Genomic DNA, 25,832 nt, shown 5'->3' with positions numbered 1-25,832 from the left:
GATGTCCACACTTCGTGATTTGTATAATATCTGGCATTATACAGCATAAAATTTCCTTTGGAATTAATAATGTATTTCTGATTCTGATTAATATGAATAATACACAATACAATACAATACAATACAGAAAGAACAAAGAGTAAAACAGAACACTTTGTTTGAAAGGCATATCTTTGCCGAAGATGTTAAACGCAAACCAATATTACAGTAAGACTGGTCTCTGTTCTACACCTCCACTTGCTGTGACAACCTCTGATTGTCTTGACAGGCATTTCGGCCTCTGTCTGCACTTTGGTGCCATCTGAGGGACTGGTCTATAATTATGTTGAAAGAGAATAGTCACAGTGTGTCAGTCAGCATGAGGCACCTGTTCTAAATGGTTAGTCACTGTTCTGGCATCAACAAAGAGTCAAGCCCAGGAGAGGGTAGCACTTGGAAGCTCTCTCCTTATAACGGTGGACCGATGTAGCATCCACATGATTGCGAAAGCATAGATTGAATATTCCATTTTATTTATAAAACAACTGTTTACAACAGTCTTCTTAAGGCACTTTCTATTGTAAGGTAAAGGCCCAGCAATATTAGGGTGAAATTAATGATATGATCCCCTGTGAGGAAGCCCGTGTGACAGTAGAGAGGAAGAAATCCCCTTTAACAGTAAAAAAAAAAGCTTCTTAGGAAGGTGCAACTATCTTTATCACAGGAATTTCTTCCCAAATTGATTTGATGTCATTAGCGAGGTACAGTTTTTGGATTTTAAAACAGTCAAGACTTAATTTAGATGCAGACTTGCAGCCGTAGTTAAAAAGATATAATAAAAGTATTTAACTGTTTGGGGGATTACAGGTATTTTATACATAAGGTCTAAAGAGATGTTGATGCAAATGAAGGAGGTCATACTCTGAAAAACCAACATCAACCCACATAGCAAAATTGGTATGGCCCGGATCTGGCCCACACAATGTGCTTACACATGGCACACATACCACAAAGAATGACGGCCCTGTGCTGGCACAGAACAGTTTCAGCTCTGGCCCCAGATGTCAGCCTAATGTGTGTCAAGCAATGTAATAACAACATGTGCCGGAACATAATAGTACAAAAGTAACATGACAAAACTCTGTTTAGACACTGAATTAACTGATTCTTAGATAGGTCTTTCCTACTCTCCCGGATTACTCAAAGTGCTCTATACAACATGCCAAATTCACACACTTTCTCTAAACTGGGCGCTTCCTAACTACATTCATACTCTTGACATGCAGACTGGAGGAGCCAGGAATCGAACCACTAACCTTCCAATCAGTAGATGACCTGCTCTACCTCCTGAGTTACAGCCACCCGGTGGTACACATGAGTAAACCCTCACTACGTTTTGGAAAAAGTGTACACTCACAAACCTGTCAAACCTGCGTTTGAAATGTTGGCCCATAGCAGTATAGTATTGCAACGTGGTATTTGGGTCTTTTAACTGAAATAGGAAAATCGGAACATAAACAGTGTCATCATTGCCAGACCTGGCCCACATCTGGTTGACATACACCCTGCCATGACACCAGTCAGTCAGAAGGCTTAATGCCGGATCTGGGCCAGACCTGTTTTCTATGAGCCTGGGCCACATAAACCAAACTACAATCGGGCCAGCTGTGGCATGCCATCACATAAACAGTGCCATCTATGCCAGGCCTGGCCCCTATTTGGATGACATAACACACGTACCATGCCAGAAGTCAGCCAGCAGTGCTGGCTTGACACTACATCCGGGCCAGACCTGTCTGCTATGTGGGAACGCAACACCAACAACAACCGTCAGACCAATAGTAGAAATTTTTGACTGGGAATATCAACCATCTAATACATTCTCAAAAGTACTGGCAAGAGCGCCAAAAGGCCTGAAAGACCACAATAGACAGTTTTCTTCTTTGGTTTTGAAGGAGAAGTTAAGGAGATGTTAAAGGAGGTGTGTCATTGTTAAGGGCTACTGACAAAGAAATGGGATATACTTCAATGACCAACTCATTGACCTGATCTCATCCCAAAAGAGCATGATTTTTGCTTACTGAAGGCAGAACTGAAGGAAGAGAGACCAGCAAACAAGCTGCAACTGAACACGGACACAGTACGTGCCTGGTAGAGCATCTTAAGCAGAGGTTGTCCAACTGCAGGCTTCAAGGGCCCGTCTCCTGCAAGTTTTAGATGTGTTCTTGATCCAACACAGCTGATTTAAATAGCTAAATTACCTCCTTAACATGTCTTGACGTTTTCTAGAGGCCTGGTAATGAACTAATCATTTGATTCAGGTGTGTTGACCCAGGGTGGTATCTAAAACCTGCAGGACACCAGTCCTTAAGGCCTCGAGTTGGGCATCCCTGATCTTAAGGAAAGAAAGTGAATTTTGTAATGTCCATTGTTCTAGAGCTCAGCCAGTCACTTCACTGTCACTTTCAAGTCTCACGGATCAGTTTGGTCAGTTTTAACTTTTCATATCCATGAACAGTGATAGGTATAAACCTAACAGTAATCTGTCAGAATCCAACCCTCAGTGAGATACAAGACAGGCAGTATCAAAGCACCCTGGTATCTGAACAGCAGAAACAACAAAAGCATGAAAATAAGACTGACAGTGTAAACTTGTCCTGGGGTAGAATACCAGTGGAAAGGTCATTATCAGTTCAAAGTGAAAATGGTTCTTCCCCTAGGCAACATGAATGTGCTCAACAAGTTTTTTGACACTCTGTCTAAGCAGATGAGGAAAATTCACATCAAATCGGGTGTGAAGGTGATGCTGGGAGACACGTTGAAACTGCAAGAGATTATTCTCCTAGAAAAGTTAAATATCCTCAGCAGTTTTTCTTAGTCGTTGGCTATAATGGTTCATGATGTGGTTCTGTCTATCTGTGTCACAGTATCCTGTTTATCAGGGACATTATCGATTGATAGAAGACTCATATTCCTTCCTATGATCTGTGATCCACTTGCTGCTGTAGATCAGGGGTGGGGAACTCTAGAGCTCAAGGGCCCGGTGTCCTGCAGGTTTTAGATATCACCCTGGGTCAAATGATTAGTTCATTACCAGGCCTCTGGAGAACTTCAAGCCATGTTGAGGAGGCAATTTAGTCATTTGAATCAGCTGTGTTGGATCAAGGACACATCGAAAACCTGCAGGACACCGGCTCTCGAGGCCTGGAGTTCCCCACCCCTGCTGTAGATCATGGATCATGGGAAGAAGGAGGGGAATCCTACACTCCTTATTTAATATTCTCTTTTCACAAGTGAATAAATTAAATTCTTTTCTGCAGTCACTGGAGGCAAAAGACAGAAGGAAACTAGGGTTTAAAAAGAAACAGGAAGTGAATATATATTTTCATGTAACAGGCCAGAGCTTAAGGCCTGATCAGGATTTTGTTTTCCAAGGAGAGACAAGATTTATTGCTCATTCTTTCTTATGTTCCATTCCAATAGTCTTATATTTATAGATTTTTTCCTTTAAGGAAACAATTAGATGTTTTTTATTTATTTATTTAGGAATATACTAAATTGGGTAAGAAGAGTGAGCTGCTTTCAATACTGACCAATCTTACTTGTAAGCTAGAGGCAGGGATGCATGAACTGAGATTTATAGGTACAGAAATCTTCGAGCACATGAAAGACAGGTGAAGATTGTTACTGACTTTGATTAGGAGGCTCTGTGATAAAACTAGCGTCCAATCGCCGACTCTCCATCCTCCTACAGCTATCCATTAAGATTGACGAGGTGACATTGACAGCATGGCTCTGTGCCTCCGCACCGTCAATGTGATAGGAGCTGTTTTTCTTCCTGGCCATAAAAGAGAAACACTGTTTGTGTGACTCATCCAGAGACCAAGCTGTATGTCAGGCTATGTAAAAAAAGGTCCCCGTGTCTCAGACCAGAGTGCTAATCAGTGGAAGGATCTCAGCTGTAGAGAAAATGGTGTGAACTAAAACCTTTTAACAGAGCGATGGCTTCAGTTCTGTTTGTTGTGGAGTGTGGCTAAGCTCTGTTCTCCAGCTCATCCTATCGATCCACCCATCAGGTTGAAAGTATATAATTTTTATTTATTGCCTGAATTAAGGCTCTTGTAGCGTGTTTATTTCCCTTGCTCATTATTACATTTCATTCCTTATTACTTATATAATCAGTTGGATGGGTTTCTTTTGGTTAGCTGCAGTCATTTTGTTTTTAATGACCTGTCACTCCAGTCAACAGTTATTATCCAAACTCAAAAAATGCCTCTTGTTTCTGTGTCGTGAACAGATTATAGATAATGGGCTGTGTGCAATGCAAGGATAAGGAGGCAACCAAACTCACAGATGACCGAGACAACAGCATCTCCCAGGGAGCGGGCTACCGCTATGGGGCCGACCCCACGCCACAGCACTACCCCAACTTCGGGGTCACCGCCATCCCCAACTACAACAACTTCCATGCTCCTGTAGGACAGGGGATGACCGTCTTCGGGGGAGTCAGCACTTCCTCACACACAGGAACGCTGAGGACCCGGGGTGGAACAGGTAAAGGAATCACAATTTTTATTTCTGAATGTGAAAGTAATGAAAAGTGATTCAATATATATATATTAATTGCACAGTAATATACAGTATGCTTAGCATTTGCTGTAAGACCTGTCCTGATTAGGGTTTTTTTCCCTGAGCTATAAACCCTGAGCACATGCATGTTAGCTTCAGAAACGTAGATCCATTTGTTGAAGATCCCAGTGTAGGGAGACTAAGCAGTGCTGTCAAAATTCCCTTCTTTATACCTAATTTATATTGCCATCCTCATCTTGATGGGTTTTCCACTTTGTCACAGTACTAATGAATGTACCTGCACAGGCAGGCCAGCAGGGTACCTCGCATGTCTAAACAACTTTGACATGAAAGAGCGTTGGTACTTAAGGTTGATTTATCAATATCCAGAGCTTTACCAATTCAATTTAGTTCAATTCAATGTGATTATATTTACAAAGGGCTAAATCATAGCAACAGTCATTTCAAGGAGCTTTATATTGTAAGGTAAAGACTTTACAGTAATACAGAGAAAATTAGACGGCCCTCTTTGTCCAAGCACTGGCAACAGTGGGAAGGAAAAACTCCTTTTTAACAGGAAGAAACCTCCTGTAGAACCAGGCTCAGGAAGGGACATCAATCAGCCGTAACCTGTTGGTGGTTGGGGTCGGGAGGCTGGGAAAAAAATAACAATAAGTGATGATTAAATGCAAGTGGTGTACAAGTGAGTGGCAAGTGCTGTGGCAAGTACACAGATGTATACATCTCCTGTTGCGCCTTGACTGTTTTTATCTGTGCTGTACCTACACCTTACCTTACCTACATTGTACCAGTGCCGTCCTTACACTACACCTGTGCTTTACCTATGCACAAAAGGTTTAGGTTCAGTTTTAAATTATAAATGAAGCCTTAGTTATTTCCTTTCATCTCCGTACAGTCATAAACCCTCCATTAATTACCAAATCTTTTATTAAAACATTTTTTCATGTGCTCTAAAACTTTGCCCTAAATTTGTGATTAAACACAGTGCTGGTATGCCAATTTACCCTGCAAAGGAAACTGACTGAAGTTTCTAGTATGTCTGTCGACAGGTATTAGTGTTGTTGTTGGATGCTGTATAGTTCCAGCTAAGATCGTGGCAGAACATGACGGTGTTGTCGTAGGCTTCTGAGGACTCAAACACAGAGACAATAACCTTTTCATCTATCACAAGTTTATCACGGGTTACATCGTGGACAGCTGTGATCTTATTAGTTGCAAATTGGAAGGTCAACGCCAAACAAAGTCAGAGTTGAAGCTAATTGAACTTTTACAACAGTGAAGTATAAAATCCAACGGTGCTTCAGACTTTAGGATCCCAACAAATATGACTGCAATGTCTCTCTTCAGTTTTAAAAAGCATTTAGTTATATTTTATAAGTTATATTTTCTAAATTCTAAAAGCACATTAACAGGGAAGACAAAAAGTCGTCCCTTTCACTGTGGGTTGAAAACGCCTCCCTTGGCCACCATTATCTCCATGAATTGTGTCTTTTGAACTTCTTTGTATCATTAACATTAACAAGTGGGACAAAGAATACCACTTTCCCACTGCAATTCTGCCATGAGGATGCCAGACAATTCAAGTTCATTTGAAGCGTATCAAGACTTTGATGACTCTGCTCACAACAGCCAGTTTTGATCCCTGGACTTGGATGATAACAGAATGGGAAAACAAAGAGCAGAGCTTGCCTGTCACCACTGCTGTGATATAGGGCAAAAAAACCTTTATATTCAGCTTCTTTTGCAGATCTGCTCAGTGGCAAACAGATTAGACTGTGTTTGTAGTTGTTAGTTACCATTTGGGAATAGTGTGACATATAAAAAGAGCAACTCTCCCTTAGAAAATCACTGCAGAAGAGAAGCAGAAAACTGATCATATCCTTGTTCCATCTTTGCTTTCGCATCTGAGCAGTCCTGTCATGTGAAGTGTGAGGACAATGCTGCTGAGAGACAAATGGTATTTTGCAAACAAGCAACATAGAGGGAGTAAATAACAAATTTCTTGGAGAAAATACTCTTTATTGCTTGACAGAAGACGGGAAGGATTTCCATCACAGCCTGAAGTGTGAGTGTTAGTTCTTTTTGTTTCAGTCCCACACAATTAAGGTGCTGACTGGGCCTAGTAATAGTGTTGTGCTCACAGCCACCCACAGGCATACGCCTCCATATGCAAAAGCAAACTAAGAGGGGTTTCTCTTGCTGTTAAAGACTTCCCATAACATCCCAAAAACCTCGACAGTCCGACCCCATGTCAGGAATGTCCGACTGGCATTAGCACCGGCCTTTGTGTGCCGGTTTCATTGTTTAGGTAGGGAATATTCCTACTCAGGATATCCTTTGTGTTTGACTGAGTCCAGGCTGCTATGCAGAGGAACTCTGCATTTCCACTCAACTTAGCAGAACACTCCCTGAAAGTGTGGATTATTTTTCTGCTCTGTATAATCCAAATCCACACGGTGGTAGAGAAGCAGAGAGGGGTTTAGCTCTTTAATTTTCTCCTGGTGGGAGAAATTTGGATGTAAGCCGGCCTTCCCTTTAAAGCCTTGTTATAACGCAGCTGCCTAGCTCATTCTCCTCAGCCCCAGTCAGCCCCTTCAGTGGAGCTGGTATCTGAAATCTTATTGATCAGTTGATCTTTTGCTGATGTCATTCTCCCCAAATGGAAACTTTCGGCTAGTACCATGGTCTTATGTAACTAATTGAGTGGCATCGCAACAGACAACTCTGATCGATAAACTAGTTTATAGTTGGCGCTCACCTCTGCTGACCTAATCGAACATTCAAACACCACAAACAGCTGTTCTGGCTTGAAGGTTTTGTTGATGTTGTTCGGTTGGAGAACTCGAGTGTTTCAATCAAACACTCTTTTTAAAGGTCTCCTCTCACATCTGTGTTGGTTTTTCACATAAGTAACAGCAGGTCCTCTTTATCTGCAGTTCCATCACCCAGAGCGCCACAACAAGCCTCTTCATATCACTGCTGCCTCCTGACAAAGAATCCGTTTGATGAGACTCTGATGAGAAATTACTTGAATTATCAAGCCGGTGTAAGTGGACTCTAAAGAATTGCCTGTTCAGCTTTCATATGTCAAACACTCCACAGCATCAAACAGCTGCTGTCGTCTCAGACCTGAGACCTGTTACGAGGCGAGACAAATGGAGCGAAACTAAAATTGGATTTCCGAGCTGTTAAAAGATAATATTTGATTTGGGGTCTTATTTTCATAACTGGAGCCATCATTTGTTATTGATAATATCATTACAGTTACAGTTGATGAAATGGTGGAAGAAAGATGAGCATCCAGATAATCAGAGAAGTTTTTGTCTGTCGTTAAGATAAATTCCAGTTCAAAGACCAACTTTCTTGTTCAACTTTCAGGAGCTTTGCGTGCATGCGTATGGTAACGTATGGCTGTTTACATGTTCTTGTCTGTACTTTTGTCACGGCTGGCGGAATGAGCCGTGTGGTGTGGAGGAAAGGGAGGACCCAAAATGCAGCAGTGACTGATGATACGAGTGATGTTTATTTACAAAGTGACAATGGCAGAAACAGGCAGTGAGGCATGACAAAACAACTGAAGAAACCTAAACTGGGAGAACTAAATGACAAACCTGAGACCATACAAAAGGGGTGCGGGGCAGAGAGACGCAGAGACAGGAACACCATAGAACGCAGACGAGCCGACAATGAACACAGACCGACACCCACTAAATATACACACACAAGGTAATCAGGTAATCACACACAGGAGGGAAGAACAGCTGAACCTAATACACATGAGGACCGGAGGACACAAGCTGAACACAATGACAACAGACACAGACCTTCAAAATAGAATAGGAAATCCAGAACATGAGCCTTCAAAGTAAAGCAGGAACACACAGACTGATTTACAACACAACACGGGGACATGAACAGAGCACCAAGGACAGACACAGGTAGGGCTGAATACACACACCAAACTACAGGTTCAACCCTAAACCAATACAAAATCAGAATAAACACAAAGCACAAAAATGAACTTCAAGGAAACACAAAACGCTGGGCCAAAATGACCCAGGACCATGACAACTTTAACCTCCCATAAGAGGTATCTCCGTCATCGCAGTAGTTTTTTAACTGGCGAAAGACAATCATTCAAATAGCATTGAAAAATGGTCTGTTTGATATTATCTGTTTGTCAGTCTATCAGTATCAGTAATAGCCATTAAATTAAAAAAAAGAAGAAATAAGAAACACCCTTCAACTATGTTATGTGTGTTGACGTTGTATAGCTTGTCCACCAGAGGGCTTCCTTGTTGGTGGCATATGTGTTTGGAACAATAAAGAACTACACTTACCTTTATGTTTTATGTGTTTCAAGAAAAAAGAACATCCGCCAATATGTTGAAATAAAATATCACGCTCTGTAAGTGACATTATATATATCCACTAAAAAGTCAGCAGAAAACAATTTTCTTTCTATAACTTACCAGAACTAGATTTTTGCTTTTTCTCTGCATATCTACGTGAAGTATGTTCACCTAATATTGAAAGAGGAAAACTTTCCATCAATGTATTTCACAAAGTAGTTACCAACTTGCCATATTATGCCACTCGCATGTGTGTTCAACTGTGCTCCAGATGGTGCAATCGAGCTACAGCTACTTTTCTGTACAAATTATGGGGTTGTTTGTAAATTACCTCAAGTATCATTTTCTGCTTTATGTAATGTTAACCAAAAAATGGGTAAACTCAGCAAATATCAAAGCATTATATACCCACATTAATAGATGCAGAATGGGCTAATAGCAGCTAATGATATCAGCAGGTTAGGAGGAGGTAACTGTTTAATCTGTTTTATTTGTGGTAAAATGTTATAGAAAATACAAACACAGCTAGATTACAGATTCTGCCATGTAAAGCCTGTTATAAAAATGATGTTTCAACCTTTCAGATGTTACTGTTAACAACTTTAGATTTCGAAGTTGTATCTGTTATAAGTAACATTACAAATACAGTGTAAAGACAGAGTAAGGGTTTCACACTGTATTAATAAGTACTCATATTGTATAAGCAGGTTGTTTTGCTCTCACTTATCCAAGTCGTTGCATTCATTTGACTCAGTCCCAGTCAGTAGAATCGTTATTTGGACATTGAAAGCATTACATTAACTGCTTTCGTTTCACACATTGCGAGGTTTTCCAGTTGAACTTTCCACAACACCTGCCTTGTTGTCAGGATTATTGCAGTTTGGTGTGACAAACAGAGAAGCAGAAAGGCATTCGAGATTTGTTCATAAAAGTCACTTTGTAATGGCTTTTGAAAGGGAAAACAACAACTTCTGCTCTATTTCAGCCAGCTTGATGTTTTCAGTCTTGTCTGTGTGGAGTCGTTGAGATAATGCTGGCATGGCTGAAAAGGTTTTGCAGGCCACTGGTCTTTATCTCGAGTTTTAGCCAGTCTGATGGGAGTCAGGCTGGATTGAAGTAAGTCCATATTCAAGCTTCTGTCACTGGACAATTCAATGTCAGACCTTTGGCTGCCCTGCTGCTACATTCACATTACTGTCAGCTTTATCTAATTGAAGTGGTGGATTTGCTTTAGGCAAGCAGGAGCTCTAGCTTGTAAGGTCAATTTTGAACTTTTGCCAACACTTTGAAACTATCTTGTAGCAGTTTTAGCAGTTCTGTGTGGGTTTTAGCTTCAATTAAAGGTAAGCAAAGATCACTCCATGTCACAATGTTGCCAGAATTTGACTGAGCCAGTGTCTAGACAAAATGCCTTTTTGATTGTTTCTTCTATTGCTTTTTTATTACTGTACCAGTTTGAATTTCTTTCTTCCTTAGTCTCTTTTTATTGTTGACCTCCTGTTATCCAATAACATATTCTATAAAAGATGTGTAAGGGTCAGAAAACAGTGCTGAGATAGATATTTAAAGGATACTGTTCTTTCTTACATCTGTGATAAGAGGTAAATTAACAAAACTGGTGGAGGAGAATATTGATTCTGCAAAAGTTAGTCTACAAATATAAAGCATATAGTGTCACAGAGTAAACGTGATCTGTATGATTAAGACTCGCTGGTTCTTTTAGACTAAAAGCCTTCCCGAATCCTTAAAAAGATGAAGACAATAATCTAAAAATAAGGACTTAACTGGTAAATCAGGTCTTCAAATATTCAGAATGCTAAGACCTGAGAAGCAGGAATCAACATACAGCTTTTTCTTCTAACATTACAATTTAAAATTAATCTCAAAATATTGCTCAAGGGTTTCGATCCTGGCACAGAAGGAATCAAATCAGTGAAAAGCAGCAATTCCAGGTCAAGCAGCTCTAACATATTAGCCTAAATTGATAGCCTACATACAAGATTTCCACGGTGACAAGGACATGGGCAAGCCTGCAATGAACTACATGAACCAAATATTATTGCTTTGTCAAATTGCTTAACCATAGTGGCATTAACAAAGGTATTAGAAGGTCATAAATATAACTTGTGGTAAACTGCAGGAAGCTGGTGGATTTAGTTTGTGTCTGACGTGTCGGTTTGATGGTTTGAAACCATTATAAAACAAGGTTTCTATCTGATATTTCAATGTTTATGTTTTATCTTTCAGATGATCCAGTATTCACATCCACCACACACCATGATTGTACAGAAACTGAACTTGTATCTTTTTAGCTCGTTTTTGTCTGTTTCTGATTTAGTCATTGGACTTCAACCCAGTGCAATCGATCAATGTCTCTCTGGAAAGATGGACGGTGCTGTTGTCCATCGCTCTTTCCAATTTAGCCATGGTTGGCAGCATCGTATCTCCTCCTTGATCTTCTTTCAAGAATCTTCAGCATTTTGTGGTTATCGGTGAAATTAATGCTGCGAAGGGAGTTAAGGGCTAAACATTCTAACAGTCTATCCTCAAAGAGCACTTGATTATATACACAGAAAGTGACGGCAGTACTTGTGTGTAGAAGGAGTCTCATCAACACTGAACATGTTAAAGAGGATTTGGATCGTGACTATGTTAGAAAAAGCTTTGAACGGACATTACGGAGCTACAGCAGAACCTATCCTAGTGTATGTACAGTCAGTCTCTACTACCTCAGGCTAAACAGTTCCAACTGCCAACCAAAAAATAGTTTTAATATATTTTAAGAACCTCCTTAGTACCATACAATAGTATACAATCAATCAAATAGTTCCATTTTTTCTGCTTTTGTCTTCACCCATTCGGCTGAAGTTCTTGTACAAGATCTTTAATTTTTACCTTCTAGGAGTTGCATCTAAAAAGTCATGTTGTTCTGATTTTAAAAGTTTAAAAAGATCTGCTACCATACAATGTACTTCACACAGTTGTTCCTTTATCCTCATTGTGAAGGAGCTGTTGTTGCAGCTCATTTCAGTTCAGAGTGTAATTTTAAACTGGATTTTCTTGCTAATCCTCCTAGCGCTGACACTATGGTTTGGTCCCTCCTGCAGGAGTCACCCTCTTTGTGGCACTTTATGACTACGAGGCACGGACAGAAGATGACCTCAGCTTCAAGAAGGGAGAGAGGTTCCAGATTATCAACAGCACGTAAGTTGCAGCTGCTTATCAGTCTGTCCACACTCAGGAGAAATGCAAGTCTACGAGAAGATGGCGCTAGCTACTTGGAGAGGTGCAGACAAGTTTTCAGATGAGTCGAAAGTGGCAGCTTGTACACGAAAAAGAAATGTTTTGGTTTCATAATGTAGAGCAGGAAAGAGCCCAAAATAAGCCTGCTTTACTGCTTCAGTTTGTGAAACATAAAAGCTGTGTTCTGCTCTGGCAACCTCAGCGTTGAAAACTCAATTATTCAAACCATGAAATAAGACCTAAGACCACAGTAGCTGGTTGAGAAAGCCAGAATTGGCAGCAGCTTTTCATAGGGTATGGCATTAAAGGGTGCAGAGCCTTTCACATGAGGTAAAAGTGGTGGCTTGAACAAGCAATATGACAGTCATGATTTTACAGAGGGTGGAGCAGGATCTCCAACCAGCAGTGATGAGTGTAGTGTAACTTCAAGACTTCCTTCTGAACAGGAAGTGCCTAGGTTACACCCACAGTCATGTTGGCTTGCCTTTCTGCTAGTCAGCAGAACTGCAGCAAAGTGTGTGTGTGTGTGTGTGTGTGTGTGTGTGTGTGTGTGTGTGTGTGTGTGTGTGTGTGTGTGTGTGTGAGAAACTGAACAAGAAAAGAGCCACAATCATCTGCCAGCTCTTTAACTATCCTTGATGGTTTTCATTGTCTTTGTGTCTGCATCCGGCTGCATCTCAGCCTGCCTCTGTTTGTTTGGGTTCCTGCGGCAGTGCGCTGACATTTGAGGAGAGCATGAACACTGCTGGGACTGCGCTGTGACCCTGTTCTCCTTCACATTTCATTGTAATAAGGTTGCTCAGTACATGTGCAGAATAGCACTGCAGAGGGGACCCATATAGTTTCAGAATTAAACAGTAGGCTGTGAGTGTTGCTGTTAGTTTTGTGATTTCTAAGCACATGAACACAGTGGAGTGATAGTATTATGTTGCTGGTATATTGCTGCTGGATTTCAAAATTGAATATTTATTTTTCAGAGAAAAGTTGGGTTTATTACTTGTAAGAAGAATGCAACCATGAAAACAAAGTTTCTATCAATCTAGTATATAACACTGTATAGTGTATAACACTGATATTGACTTCAGTTTTCCTTATAAGGCTAATAAGATCAAACTTATATGCAAAGATGAGAAATCACAGAAGCTTGTTTACTTGCTAACAGTAGGTGCAGATGGTAACTGATCTCAGAGCAGTGAAAGCAGAGCCAGCAGCAGCTTGTCTACCTCGCTAGTCTCTTGTCTCTTATCAGTTTCTTGTCAAATACGAGAGGTTTATCCACAATGCTCACACATAGACACCAGAAAAAGCTGCTGACTTTACATTGTGACAAGCTTAAATCAGGACAGATACACCAGCAGAAATGAGACACACTTCAGATTTCACTGGACTCATAGTCATTCAGAGTTAAGGCTGCTTCCAGCGACAACAATATGGCAGTAATTTTTAAGAGACGGAGAGAGATGAGACAGGCTATGATGAAGAGCGCTGTTTGAGATGCAAAGGGAAAGAAATCTTTTGCTTTGAAATTGATGTTTATTTTTTGATTTCACTGGGCAAGTAGTGCTACCTTGCTTTCCCTGACTGAGATCAATGTATATAAATGGTAATTGTCACCCACTGGTTTTGGAGTGACCATATTGAGTTAAGAGGGTGGACCGCTAAGTTTTCAGCTTTTGGCTTTTACAATCTTGATTTCCATTGTCCTTGATAAATATAAATAAATCAACATGCTAATATGGGTTGTCAAATTAATCGGGCAGCAGCTTGAAGTAGTTTGTTAGAAATAATGTGGAAATTGCACAAATTTATCTTTTTGGTTTCAGAGAAAATTCTAAGTAAATTCTAATGGTGGAGCAATCTATATAAACCTTAGAGACTAAATTTAGGTCAAAAATGGGAAAGAAGTTCACAAATTCCCCGTGATTCCTTGTAGAAGTGAGTCAGTGCTGCTAATTTTAGTAACATGGATGTTTGTATTGGTGGTCTTACTGATACTATATTATAAACAAGCACAAGCCTCTATTGTTAAAAGGTAATGCAGTTCCCATGTGAGTTTTCTTCTGATTCATTTTCATTTTCAGCCTCTTGTCCATACATGAGTGCCTTATGGCACAACAAGGTTAGCCTTCCTTCTCACCACACCCACTTAGCCGCTGTCTTGCACATTCCACAACACACCTCGGCCTTTCCAGGGCTCCAGCCAGAGCAGGAAAAAAGTGTCATTAAAGCCCCAACCTCCCTCCTCTTCCTCCTTTCTGTATGTCTTTCTCCCCAGCATGAAACATAGATTGCTATATCTTTACTCCCTTACTTCTCTCCTTTCCACCTCTCTCCATCCACCCACGCCTCAAGTATGGTCAGGGCTCCTTTCAGCTGCCCACACTGACCCCTGGTGGAGAAAGGCAGTAAAATTGCCTAAAGCCTTCGTCTGCTCTAGCCTGTCAGAGCTGGCAGTGACTAACAGATGCCCCCGCCTGCCTGGGCAACAAACTAGTTCTGGGAGAGTCTCAGCTGACAGAAGGCAATGTGTCTCCTTTGTGTTACATGATGGCATCCTAAAGGAAACATCTCTGAATGTTTAGAAGCCACTCCCTTCAGCTCAGGTTTTTTGTAAGCCACCATTGAGCATGTTATTGTGTAGCTTCATCAGACATAATAAAGAAAAAGAATCCTACACTACACGATTACACTATTAGTAAATTCAACTTGAATTGTTCTGATCCGACCACAGGCTATGAATAAACGTGCTGTGGTGTGAATGGCCGTCTGTACCACTCGTCTCAGTCGACACAGTGCTGTATTTAATTATACTCTCATCAGCAGTCACCACAGGGAAAGAGGATTTGAATCCATTTGGAGACAGGAGGGAGGTTCCTTGTTTACTCTCGTTGTTGTTTTCAGTCTTTTTGTGGTGGTACAGAGTTGGTTTAAAGGGTTTGTTTCAGGAGACAAAAGAGGCAGCGGGACAGACTGGGGCCCACCCCACCCCATCTGTTTATGCCTCCCCGGTTCCATGCAAACACACATATCGACATTACACAGAAAAACACATCCTCTTACTGCTGCATACTTTTTACCCTCAGAAGGTTTATTGTTGAGACTTCATGTGTGCCTCTCTCCCTCCCTTCCCAAGGGATCCCCTCTGAACAAAGGGAAGCGTGTCTGTTTCTGCCTGGGATGTCGTCCCCAGGCAATCCTCATCATGGCTTTATTCAGAATAAATGAAGGCTCAGCAACGCCTCTGCGCTCCTCCCCTTTCCTCCACTCCCCTCTCTCTGTCTCTTTCTCTGTCTAATAACCGTCTCTCTCATGCATAGATAAACTCACACACATCTAAAGCCATTCCTTCCCAGTGTGTAAGGGACATGATAGTAATAAGTGCAGAGTGGTACAGCATGTCAGTGAGGCACGGTTTTAGCACAGAGATGGAGAGACGAAGGGTACATTGTTAGATACTACAGCAGCGGTCTCCAACCTTTTTTGCGCCACGGACCGGTTTATGCCCGACAATATTTTCACGGACCGGCCTTTAAGGTGTCGCGGATAAAACTAGTACTGGTACGGAAAAAAGAAGATTTATTCATAACACACGTGAAAAGACCCAGGAAAACCGAGTTAATGATAAAAACGATAACAAAATAACGCTGAAAACCGATAAAAACCCTGAAAACCATACATTTCACACCTGAGCCTCAACTCTCGCAGCCCGGTACCAAACGACTCATGGACCGGTACCGGTCCGAGGCCGGGGGGTTGGGGACCGCTGTACTACAGTACATTTTTACTTTTGTTGGCAAATCCAATCTGAAACTCTAAACTACTGGTGTGATTCCACCTCTCAGTGTTTTGTGATCTCCATACTTTGTCTTTATATTTTTAATATGGGTCAAAATTATTGATTTAGCTACTTATGAAACTATAGTGCAGGACGTTATTAATGTCAAATTCCTTTTTGACATTATAGTCTTCATATCAAGACGTCTGTTTTAGAACTTATTTATTATTTGATTACAATTGATTGCTTATTATTAATTAAGAACTTGGAGGCCAGCAGTAGTTTTTCAACAAACATTTCAGAGGACTGGGGGATATAGTGCTTGTCCTTGGAGATTATTTCTAGTAGAACATTATAGAACACTTCATTTTTTGAGCCAAGCCAAGCTCAAGTTTTCAGATTTTTTAGGTCTAAATAAACAGAACTGACCAATCAGATGACTGCATTTGGCAACGAGTGTACTTGTAGCTCAAAATGCAGCCTGGTTGAATTATTATAATATATTATAATTATTAGTATAGTACTATTTCACCTCAGCCTCTGTGAATTTTTTTCCAGATGTGGTGCTTTAACTCGAACTCCTGGTTTAAACCATGAAAGTCTCCTTGCTGCTGCCTTCTCATGAGGATTGGATGAACCCAGAATCTCAGTTTCTTCCTCGTCTCGTTAGGAAACATCAGGACCAGCTTCAGCTTTTTATAACGTGTTTTCTGATTTTTTTATTTTTTATTATTAACCTTTATTTAACCAGGAAAAGTCCCATTGAGATTAAAAACCTCTTTTGCAAGGGAGTCCTGGCCAAGAGGCGACAACACGTTGAAATTACAAAGTTACATACATATTATAAATAACAATTACATTTTAAAAACATTAAACTCTGGCTCTCTCAATCTGGACTTAAAAGCATTTAATGAAATAAGATCTGCTATCTTCCAGTCTTTTTGCATCATGTTCCATGTGAAAGGGGCAGCATAAGTAAAAGCCCTCTTTCCCAGTTCATGATGATGAGGAAATAATAATATACACCTTCAAAAAAATACATCTTTATTATATCGTCATTATGTTCTTACTTCAGCGGCTAAAATATGCTCTCCTGAACTCATTGAGCTGTTCTTTGATAACGTGCATTTCTTTTAGCTGTTTCTTAATTTTAAACTTATATAGGGATTATAGAGTTCTATATATGTTGCACAAGTGAGTGGACCAGAGCATGTCAGCTCATATAAAATGAAGTTGTATAAATGTTCTCCTTTCCTCACCCTATTCCTCTTTTTGTCTTTCAGTGAAGGGGACTGGTGGGATGCTCGCTCCCTCACTACCGGTGGCAGCGGCTACATTCCCAGTAATTATGTGGCTCCAGTGGACTCTATCCAGGCTGAAGAGTAAGTAGCATATGTGTGTGAGCGTGCACTTGTTCATACCCGCTGACTTTCATAGAGAATGTGCTCTGAAGTACTTTGAGATTAGTGGATGTGAAGCTTCAGACTGACAGCTGCACGTTAACCTTCTGAGAAAGGAAGTTCAGGAGAGAGGAACAGTTTATACTTTATACTCAAGGCAAGCTTTTCTACTGGCCTTATAAAATGGCATTTATGTGACACTATAAAGAGTATTATGTTTGATTCAGACATCAAACGGCTGGATTATTGTAATCTTCCACACAGATGTTTTTCTGAATCAAGATTCAGTCAATTCACTGTGAAGAATTATATTATTCTTGTGCATTTAGCTTTGTAGAGAAGCATTTTCATACAGTGGTAAGCTAACGAGCTCACATAGGACAAGAGAATGAAGCACCAGTGGCAGACCTGCCAGTTCTGGTGTTCTCTGGCGAATGCCATTCAAACTATATGGTGTTGGTCTGTCAGCACAGGGCCTGATAAAGGGCACTAATGTCAACCTTATAGCATCTGATTCTGACATGTTGTTGGGAAACATGCACAAGTAGATCACTGGAGGTCATTTTGGAGGGCTCTGGTAATGATGCCCTGCTCACACAAAGAAGTACATACTGGTCCAGCTTCAGGGTTAATGCATGTATATATATATATCCCTGCCCAGCTCTTCTCATGTCTCTTGCTACTCCTGAACACTTGTGAGACTGTATTAGGAGATGCAGAAAACCCTATGTGCCTTTCTAAAAGAGCCAGACTACTTCTTCAACTTGAATGGACTACAGGTACTGTTTCATGCTACCAGTAGTGACAAGGATCCTATTGAAAACAAAAAACGAAAGAAAATTGAGTCAGGGGGACAAGGAGAGAACGACGATCTCTTGTTGGAGGTTGTCTTTGTCACGTCTGCCGGGGCAGTTGGCATGGAAGGAATGAGGCTGAGGACCCAAGTGGAGGCAAACTGAGACGAAGGTGGATGATAACAAAAGCCTTTATTGATGGTTGAACAAAAGTACAAACAGGTGGCACAGAGAAAACTAACCAAAACTAAGCATTAAGATAACGCAAACCTGAAACTAGAAAACTTGGAAACACGAGGACAGAGGTAATCCAAAGGAACCACAGAGGATGATAACATGCAGGAGGAAACGCAGACGATCAAACTGAACAAAGGAAAGCACACACTATATACACACCAGGTAACGAGGCAGGAATGCATAACAGGAGGAACACACGGCTGGGATTAATCTGACATAACGAGACACAGGAAGTAAATCAGACTACACTGACAAAGGACCAGGACCATCAAAGTAAAACAGGAAACACACAGGCTGAACTCAAGACATGTAAGCTTAACACAATGAACCTGAAATGTGGGACAGGAAGGCACAGACTAGACACAACACGGAACACAGGGAAGGCACATAACAAAACCTGAAATCAGCAAATACTAAAAAACTAGGGAGCTAGAAATACTGAGACAAAAACTAGGAGACTAGCAGGGACAAATCATGAACTCAGAAACTATATAATAATTCAAAAATACAAAACCACTGAGTCACCGACCCAGGACCGTGACAGTCTTGTTGATGATTTTATACTGTACCTGTTGTTATTTTCATTTACACCAAAGCATTTAGAATCCACTCACAATAGTTTATGCATCCTTGCTGGACAGATTGATATCCCTAAAGTTTAACTGACTAACTTATACTGTGATGATCAGGTGTTCCCTTAAGATTTTTGAGCAGTGTATTTTTTTCTATAAAAAATGTAGTTAAATGTAGCTAACAAAGCAGTAATTGATGCTCTTGTTGATGGAGCTTAGGGTTGTAGTACATCCATCAGTTGAAAGGGCACTCAGAAATCTGTGAGGGGAGCAGAGACAGCTGCTGGGTAGTGTTGAGCACGAATCGTTTTCCAAATTATTGCTCTCACGTTGCCATTAGGGGTGGGGGGAAAAATCAATACTGTGTAGTATCGTGATATTTTGTTTGCTAATAATGTAGCGATACAGGGACAGCAGAAATCGATATTTTGTTACAAAAAAAGTTTTTGTGGACTGGAACTCTGACTTCAGAGCATGTTGATCCTTTTTCTGAGCAAGAATCCTGACATTCCTTCACTGTCCAAATGTGTTTAACTTGTTTTTTGGCAGCAATAAACATGACAGTTTACTTATTTTAATTTAAGACATGTTTTATTTTAATTAAGTTTAAAACTTTTTTATTTAATGTAAAATTATATTTTGTTTTAATTTACTTTCAAATTCTTCAGTTGCTGAATGGGCTGCATAGTTTTCATAAATTGCATAGTTCAGAATAGCTATAATTGTACCAGATGGTTGCATTCAGTTAAGTTGGACTAGACTGTAATACAAACCGTTCAGTTTGTCAACAATAAAACTGACTGAAATGAGAGAAAGACTGAGTGCGAGACTTTGATATTAGATAAAATGAATATTGATAAAGTTTACCTTTATGTACAGAATCTGAATATCGCAAAATATTTTTTAAAATTGCAATAATATCGTATCGTGCGTTAAGTATTGTGATAAGATCGTATCGTGGGCTGTATGGTGATTCCCACCTCTAGTTGCCATGTTGTGATACTCGAAACAAATATGTAATGTAGGAATGTAGATTGTCAGTGTTACTCTCCATCCATAATATCAGTGTTGACCGTCTCATCATCACTTGATTTCATCATGTGTTACATAATGTTAAAAGGTCAGCTGGCAGCAGGGCTCTCAGTGATGACATCGCAAACCCCGTGTTCCAGTGCTATCATACACATTTTGGCCTCATTCATTTGTCCAACAGTGTTGGACAAATGTTGGACAAATGAATGGCCTCTTGAGAATTACGCTTATCTTAACAGTCTTTTAGCATCATCAGACTAAAAAGCTCCACGATACTGTCCGGGATTTTCTGATTCCTTGTCAGAACCATTTTTGGCAATACCCCTGGAAATAGTAGTACTATGATGTGACCTTATGCATGACTTGAACACAGTGACTGCAGTGTGTCTGTGTTTGACTTCTTTTCCTATATTTGCAGCTGGTACTTTGGTAAACTGGGCCGTAAGGATGCAGAGAGGCAGCTACTGTCTACTGGCAACCCTCGAGGCACCTATCTCATCCGAGAAAGTGAAACCACAAAGGGTAAAAAAAACCACAAAACAGACACACTGACACACATCGACCTGTAAGTGTGTGTGTTTATGCCATGACAGATTTACTACTTAGGAGTAAGAAGTGTTCACAGCTGCCTGATGGTGTAATCACAAGTAGAACGCATGGAGTATTTTCTAAGCTCTCATATTTCTCATAAGACTTTTGTAGTAAAAGTGTAGTGTGATAGCCTCTGCTTTTTGAATAGCAGCAGAACTGGATGGGTAGAAGTGAGTACTGAAGTGTTGAATGGGAACTTGGTGTTCAGTGATTCGAACCTCCTGGTCTGTCTTCCTCAGGTGCCTTTTCCTTATCCATACGGGACTGGGATGATCTCAAGGGCGACCACGTCAAGCATTATAAGATCCGCAAGCTAGACAGCGGCGGCTACTACATCACTACCAGGGCTCAGTTTGAAACACTGCAGCAGCTGGTTCAGCACTATTCAGGTAAAATACAAAGATTCTATAATTTGTCATGTTGTGTAAACTTGTAACTATTTTTGTTTGTTGTGTATTTAAGGTCGACTTAAAAAAAGGTAGCTTTGCAGTTTGTTCTTGTAAATGTGCGACTGTTCAGTTTGAATGATTTTAGATTGTAATTGCTTCTTCCACATGAGCCACAACAGTGTTCAGTGCCGTTTTGGTTGAATGTCATTAAAGCTGATGGAGAGGTGGAGAATGGCTAAAGGAAGAGTCTGTGCAGGTGTAGAGCTCTTTGTTTCAGAAAACGCTGAATATGAGCCATTGTCATTATTTATTCAAGTAAATTTGAAGAATTTCAAAATATTCTCATTCTGGTCTGTTTGGATTTTCTCCTCTTTGTTAGGACAAAATATACTATGAGATAATACAATATGGTTTTATATGTTTGTAGAGGTATAGGGCTACGTTTGTGTGTTAATCCTTATATATTTATATATTTAAAGTATATATACTTATATATTTAGTATTTAAAAGTAGAATGGGAGGCAGAGCGTTTAGTTTTCCGGCCCCTCTTCTGTGGAACCAGCTTAATTCAGGAGATAGACACTATCTGTCTCCCGCTTCAAAGTTTCCTTTTTGCTAAAGCATATAGTTAGGGCTGGATCAGGTGACCCTGAATCCTCCCTTAATTATGCTGCAGTAGATGTAGGCTGCTGGATGATTCCCATGATCTTCAGTCACCTTTCTGACTCACTATGTGTTAAATAATGTTCATAATATTCTAATATTATCTAATATATCTAATAATCTAAACTCTATGCTTACAGTACAATGCTTCCACTAAAGCTATTAGTTTTCCCTTTTTTCATATAGATATATATATGTTGTTAAAAGCTTATGTTTAAGATGGACAACCAGTCAGTCAGTCTAAATGGAGAGGGAACAGAGCTAAAACAGCCTCACTAATGCTGAGTGTAAGATAATAAGAATCAATTTGAACCTAGAAAAAAACAAATAAAATAGGTTGATCTTAACAAAAATCGTCCAGTTTTAAATGTGTTTATCCTTTTTACATGCTCCACTTCTCCACCAGGTCTTAGGAAATTCAGCTTGGTACTTTCTGCTTCAGTCCAGGTAGACAGGAATGATCACATAAATTTAAGTTCAGATAATAATCTGGTAATATTTAATGCTGTACTGGGAAATGCTGAATGTATGATGCAGATGTCAAGAAAGTGCATCGCTGGCCTGAAAACAAGCAGATCAAACGGGAGAAATGCCTTTTCTTTTTTTAAAAGCCTTCCAGACAGACGTTGCCGTAGACAGATTTGTCGGTGGATGCAGAGCACTGACACTGCGACCCCATTTTCACAAGCCCAAATAGGAAAGTGTTTTGTGTGGTGTCCATTTCCGTGAATTGATCAAACATGCATTAAGCAAACACTGTTACGCTGTTATTGCATTTTCACATACAGGAATAGAAGATGACTCGTACTGTGAGACACAAAGACATGGCCTGTGTTGGAATACCTGCTAGTTTGTGTCTCACGTGCAACTGGATTCACATTAATTTTTAATGCAGCAAACGAGGCCACAGAGAGAGCACTCTGACACCCTGAAGAGCCACTGTGAGCCCATCCTGCTGTTCATATTGAGCTTATTGGAAACGGACACCCCACTGGTGCACTGACACATATATGTTTTACTTATTACTTGTTAACACGGATTCTGTTTTTCAGCATTTTCTCACTGTCTCGCTTCTACTTGTGCTTCTTTGAAAGCGTGCTCATTTGTTGTGTTTGATCTCTCTCATTCTGCGTCCCTTTGACTAAGAACGGTGCTTTTCCAGTCACGCTCCAGTTGTCATTGACATATTGATCTCTTGAAGTCCTAAAATCAGTGCCATGGATTTTCTGTATGCGTTAGCGTCATGGCACATTAACTGTCCGTCCTGCACTTTATCGCCACTCTAAATGGCATATGGAGCACACCTTTGCAAATAACCTTGACTCTTTGCAGGGCTTATGCTTTTATTGCTTTCTGCTTTGCGCTATTTTCTATTTTACATGTTGCTGAAGAGCCGAGGAGCATATCGGGCATCGTAGAGCGTTGTTCTGTTCTTCGCATCACCTGCAGGGGTCAGAAAGCAATAACTCTTGGCTGCTAATCTGGCCAAATTCACTAACAGGCTGAGAATCAAACCTAGCTTTACTCTGTTCAAACGACATTTCTGCTAGTCACGAGAGAGAAAATTAAAAGCTGCACGTGATGAAATAAAATAGTCAGTTTCAAGGAGTACTGAGTTTTGTTTGTTGTTTTGTTTTTAATTTTTATCGTTTTGCATTTTTTAGTTGTAGAAATCCGATTCCTTAAGTGTGTTTTTACAAATAAATGGCTGCAGTTCATGATGATGCTTTTGCTTTTTGCATCCCACTGATGTCAAGATCACTCTCTGGTCTTTACCTTATAAGGTCAAATGCCTTCTTGTGAATTGGTACCATTTAAATAACATTTTATTAAAATGCATTGATAGAATCAGTGGCTTCAGGGGAACAAATTACAGTAGGAGTGTTGTTACCTGCTCTCACTCATTCACATTCTGGTTGCGTAATAATGTCTTTAAAGGCAACTGACCCAAGAGAAGACCAGGAAACAATCCTCTGAAATGATTTATTGCGATTATAAAACGGTTAACAAGCTAGCCCTGTCTACTTTTATATTCTGTTTATTTATTTTTTTCGTGATAAATTGATGTGATAAGGCACTGAATGGATTTGTGTATGATCCTACCATCATTCTACCAAAACCAGGTGTTGGGAATTGCTCAGGTTTGTAATTGATTAGAGAGCAGAACATAAACTTTAATAACTGTCAGCAATAACACATTTATGAGCAGGCAAAATGGAGTTCAGCAGCATCACAAAGACTAACTTGGTCTTCAAAATAAAATGAGCTTTCCACACTTTAAGCCGCCACCTCTTTCTGTGAAACACCCTCTGCTTCTGTGTTTTCTCCGTGGAGATGGTGCACATATTGACAGCTTTTATGACAGCCAGTGGAGAATACACAGAGCCGTATTGATGTTTGAGCGGAGCAGCTGTGGCAGCAGGCAGGTGGCCCAGATGGGCTTTGATGGCCGTGTTCCAGGTTTAACACTCCTGTGGGTGAGACGCGGGCCTTTATCTCATCTTTACTGCCCTGTGCAAACACCCTGGGGTCTTACCAGTGACCGTGAGGATAAAAACCAAGGGTCACTTTATCATTGCTGTCAAGGCAATATCTAAATATCAGCGTGAGGATGCCTGCGGAAACTCTGACCTAATCCACTGGCTTAATCAGTCGGGGGCAAACATGAGACTTCCTTCAGAGTATAAGAAAGAATGATTTGAACGAGCACATAGATGTCGTGGTGTTATCAGCTAAAGTGACAGCAAACAGGCCTAATCTAAATGGAAAGGGCACTCATCGTCCTAAACAAGTATGGTCGATAATGCTTTTCATAGTACACAAAGTACCTATGATTTAACGTTACATAACTATAAATATATACATTTTACCGTGCAGCTATCTCTTTACGTAAATGGCCATTGTTATCGTAAACCGTGTGCACGTCGCCATGCCCTTAGCCACAGGAAGCCTTTAGAGTCTTTAGTTCTGCTTGTTGCTATTGAGTGTTGAAGACTTTTACTGTTATACTGTGATACTCTACCAACCCAGGCCAGAAATAACCATTAAAGTCATTTAAATTTCAGCTGTAACTGCAGAGCTAGGTACTGTTTTATTTTAGCTTTCCAGCAACAGATGATGCTTGTGAACTTATAGCACACTCAGAGGTAGACTGCCAACAATTTGAAATGACAACCAACCCCCAGTTTGGCTGTTTGGCTACATGTCAGAGCTGGCGTTTGTATCTCTGGCTGCTGTTTTAACCCCTTCACCACCCAACACCCAACAGTCTATACATCATTACTCGCTTGTTTTACAGATTGTTGGGAGTTCAGAGGGTAGACTTCCAACTCTAACTATGCTCTGAAATCATATTATAGAAAATGAGAACATTTTAATAGATTTCTATTCGTTTTGGCTATTAGGAAGAATATACTTAACAAGTTATTACATAAAAAGCCAGTTGTGAAAAGTTCATCCGCCAGTGCTACATCACAACGCTCTAATTTTATAAGTATGAGACGCGTGTGACTTGTAAGCAAACTGATTAATCTGATGATCAAGATGGATGAAAGAGGCCACATCCTGAATCTTTTCACCTGTAATCAGCTCATGTGCCCACCAGAAAGTGAAAACAGAGGCGCTGGTTCTCAGCTTTGATGTTTACTATGCTTCCAGTTGTTGTGCCACTCTGAAGCTTGTCTTTGTCTCCTGCAGGGTGCTGCGCTAACCCTCTGTACATCTCCCTCTCTCTGTCTCTGCTCTTTTTTGCGCGTTGCCGTGTGCTGTGTGCAGATCGAGCCGCGGGGCTCTGCTGTCGCTTGGTGGTTCCCTGCCACAAAGGCATGCCCCGCCTCGCTGACCTGTCCGTCAAAACCAAAGACGTGTGGGAGATCCCACGGGAGTCGCTGCAGCTGATCAAGCGTCTCGGGAATGGGCAGTTTGGGGAGGTTTGGATGGGTACGGATCGAGTCGCCTCCTAGTAAGGGGGCCACTCGGAAGGAGCCACACAGAGCTGACGGAGACACCAGACACAGTCCAAAACACAGGCCAATAATCTGATGGGTTCGATCAAATGAGAACATGGGGCAAAAATGTTGGTAATTCTTAGATTGAGGGTGTTGCCAGTCAAATTGTCCTTGTTTTCCAAACTTTTCTGCCAAAATAATCTGGAAAAATCATCCAGTGTGTCAGGAAACTCTCACAGCCTAAAGGTGGCCTCCTTCCATGTGTACC

General features: G+C 40.6%; 1 protein-coding gene across 4 annotated transcripts in view; it reads left to right on the top strand.

The window, feature by feature from the left end:
- Window positions 1–25,832, top strand: part of fynb (FYN proto-oncogene, Src family tyrosine kinase b) — an 86,817-nt gene that overhangs the window by 48,732 nt on the left and 12,253 nt on the right. For 3 of the 4 annotated variants that reach the window (XM_086262880.1, XM_086262877.1, XM_086262878.1), the window contains 6 exons: window positions 4,277–4,533; window positions 12,029–12,125; window positions 17,223–17,321; window positions 20,393–20,496; window positions 20,805–20,954; window positions 25,392–25,556. In XM_086262880.1, the coding sequence (XP_086119006.1) occupies window positions 4,287–4,533; window positions 12,029–12,125; window positions 17,223–17,321; window positions 20,393–20,496; window positions 20,805–20,954; window positions 25,392–25,556 (862 nt within the window). In that variant the 5' untranslated portion in view covers window positions 4,277–4,286. The remainder of the gene's footprint in view (window positions 1–4,276; window positions 4,534–12,028; window positions 12,126–17,222; window positions 17,322–20,392; window positions 20,497–20,804; window positions 20,955–25,391; window positions 25,557–25,832) is intronic. The other variant, XM_086262879.1, reaches the window with a different exon arrangement.

The sequence above is a fragment of the Aulonocara sp. 'chitande type north' Nkhata Bay genome, linkage group LG15, assembly GCF_057382095.1.
Source record: "Aulonocara sp. 'chitande type north' Nkhata Bay isolate Kocher_YH1m ecotype deep benthic linkage group LG15, A_spYH_male_GT1.1, whole genome shotgun sequence".
NCBI lineage: Eukaryota > Metazoa > Chordata > Actinopteri > Cichliformes > Cichlidae > Aulonocara > Aulonocara sp. 'chitande type north' Nkhata Bay.
The sequence above is the reverse complement of the archived record's forward strand: the minus strand, read 5'-3'. Positions and strand labels throughout refer to the sequence as shown.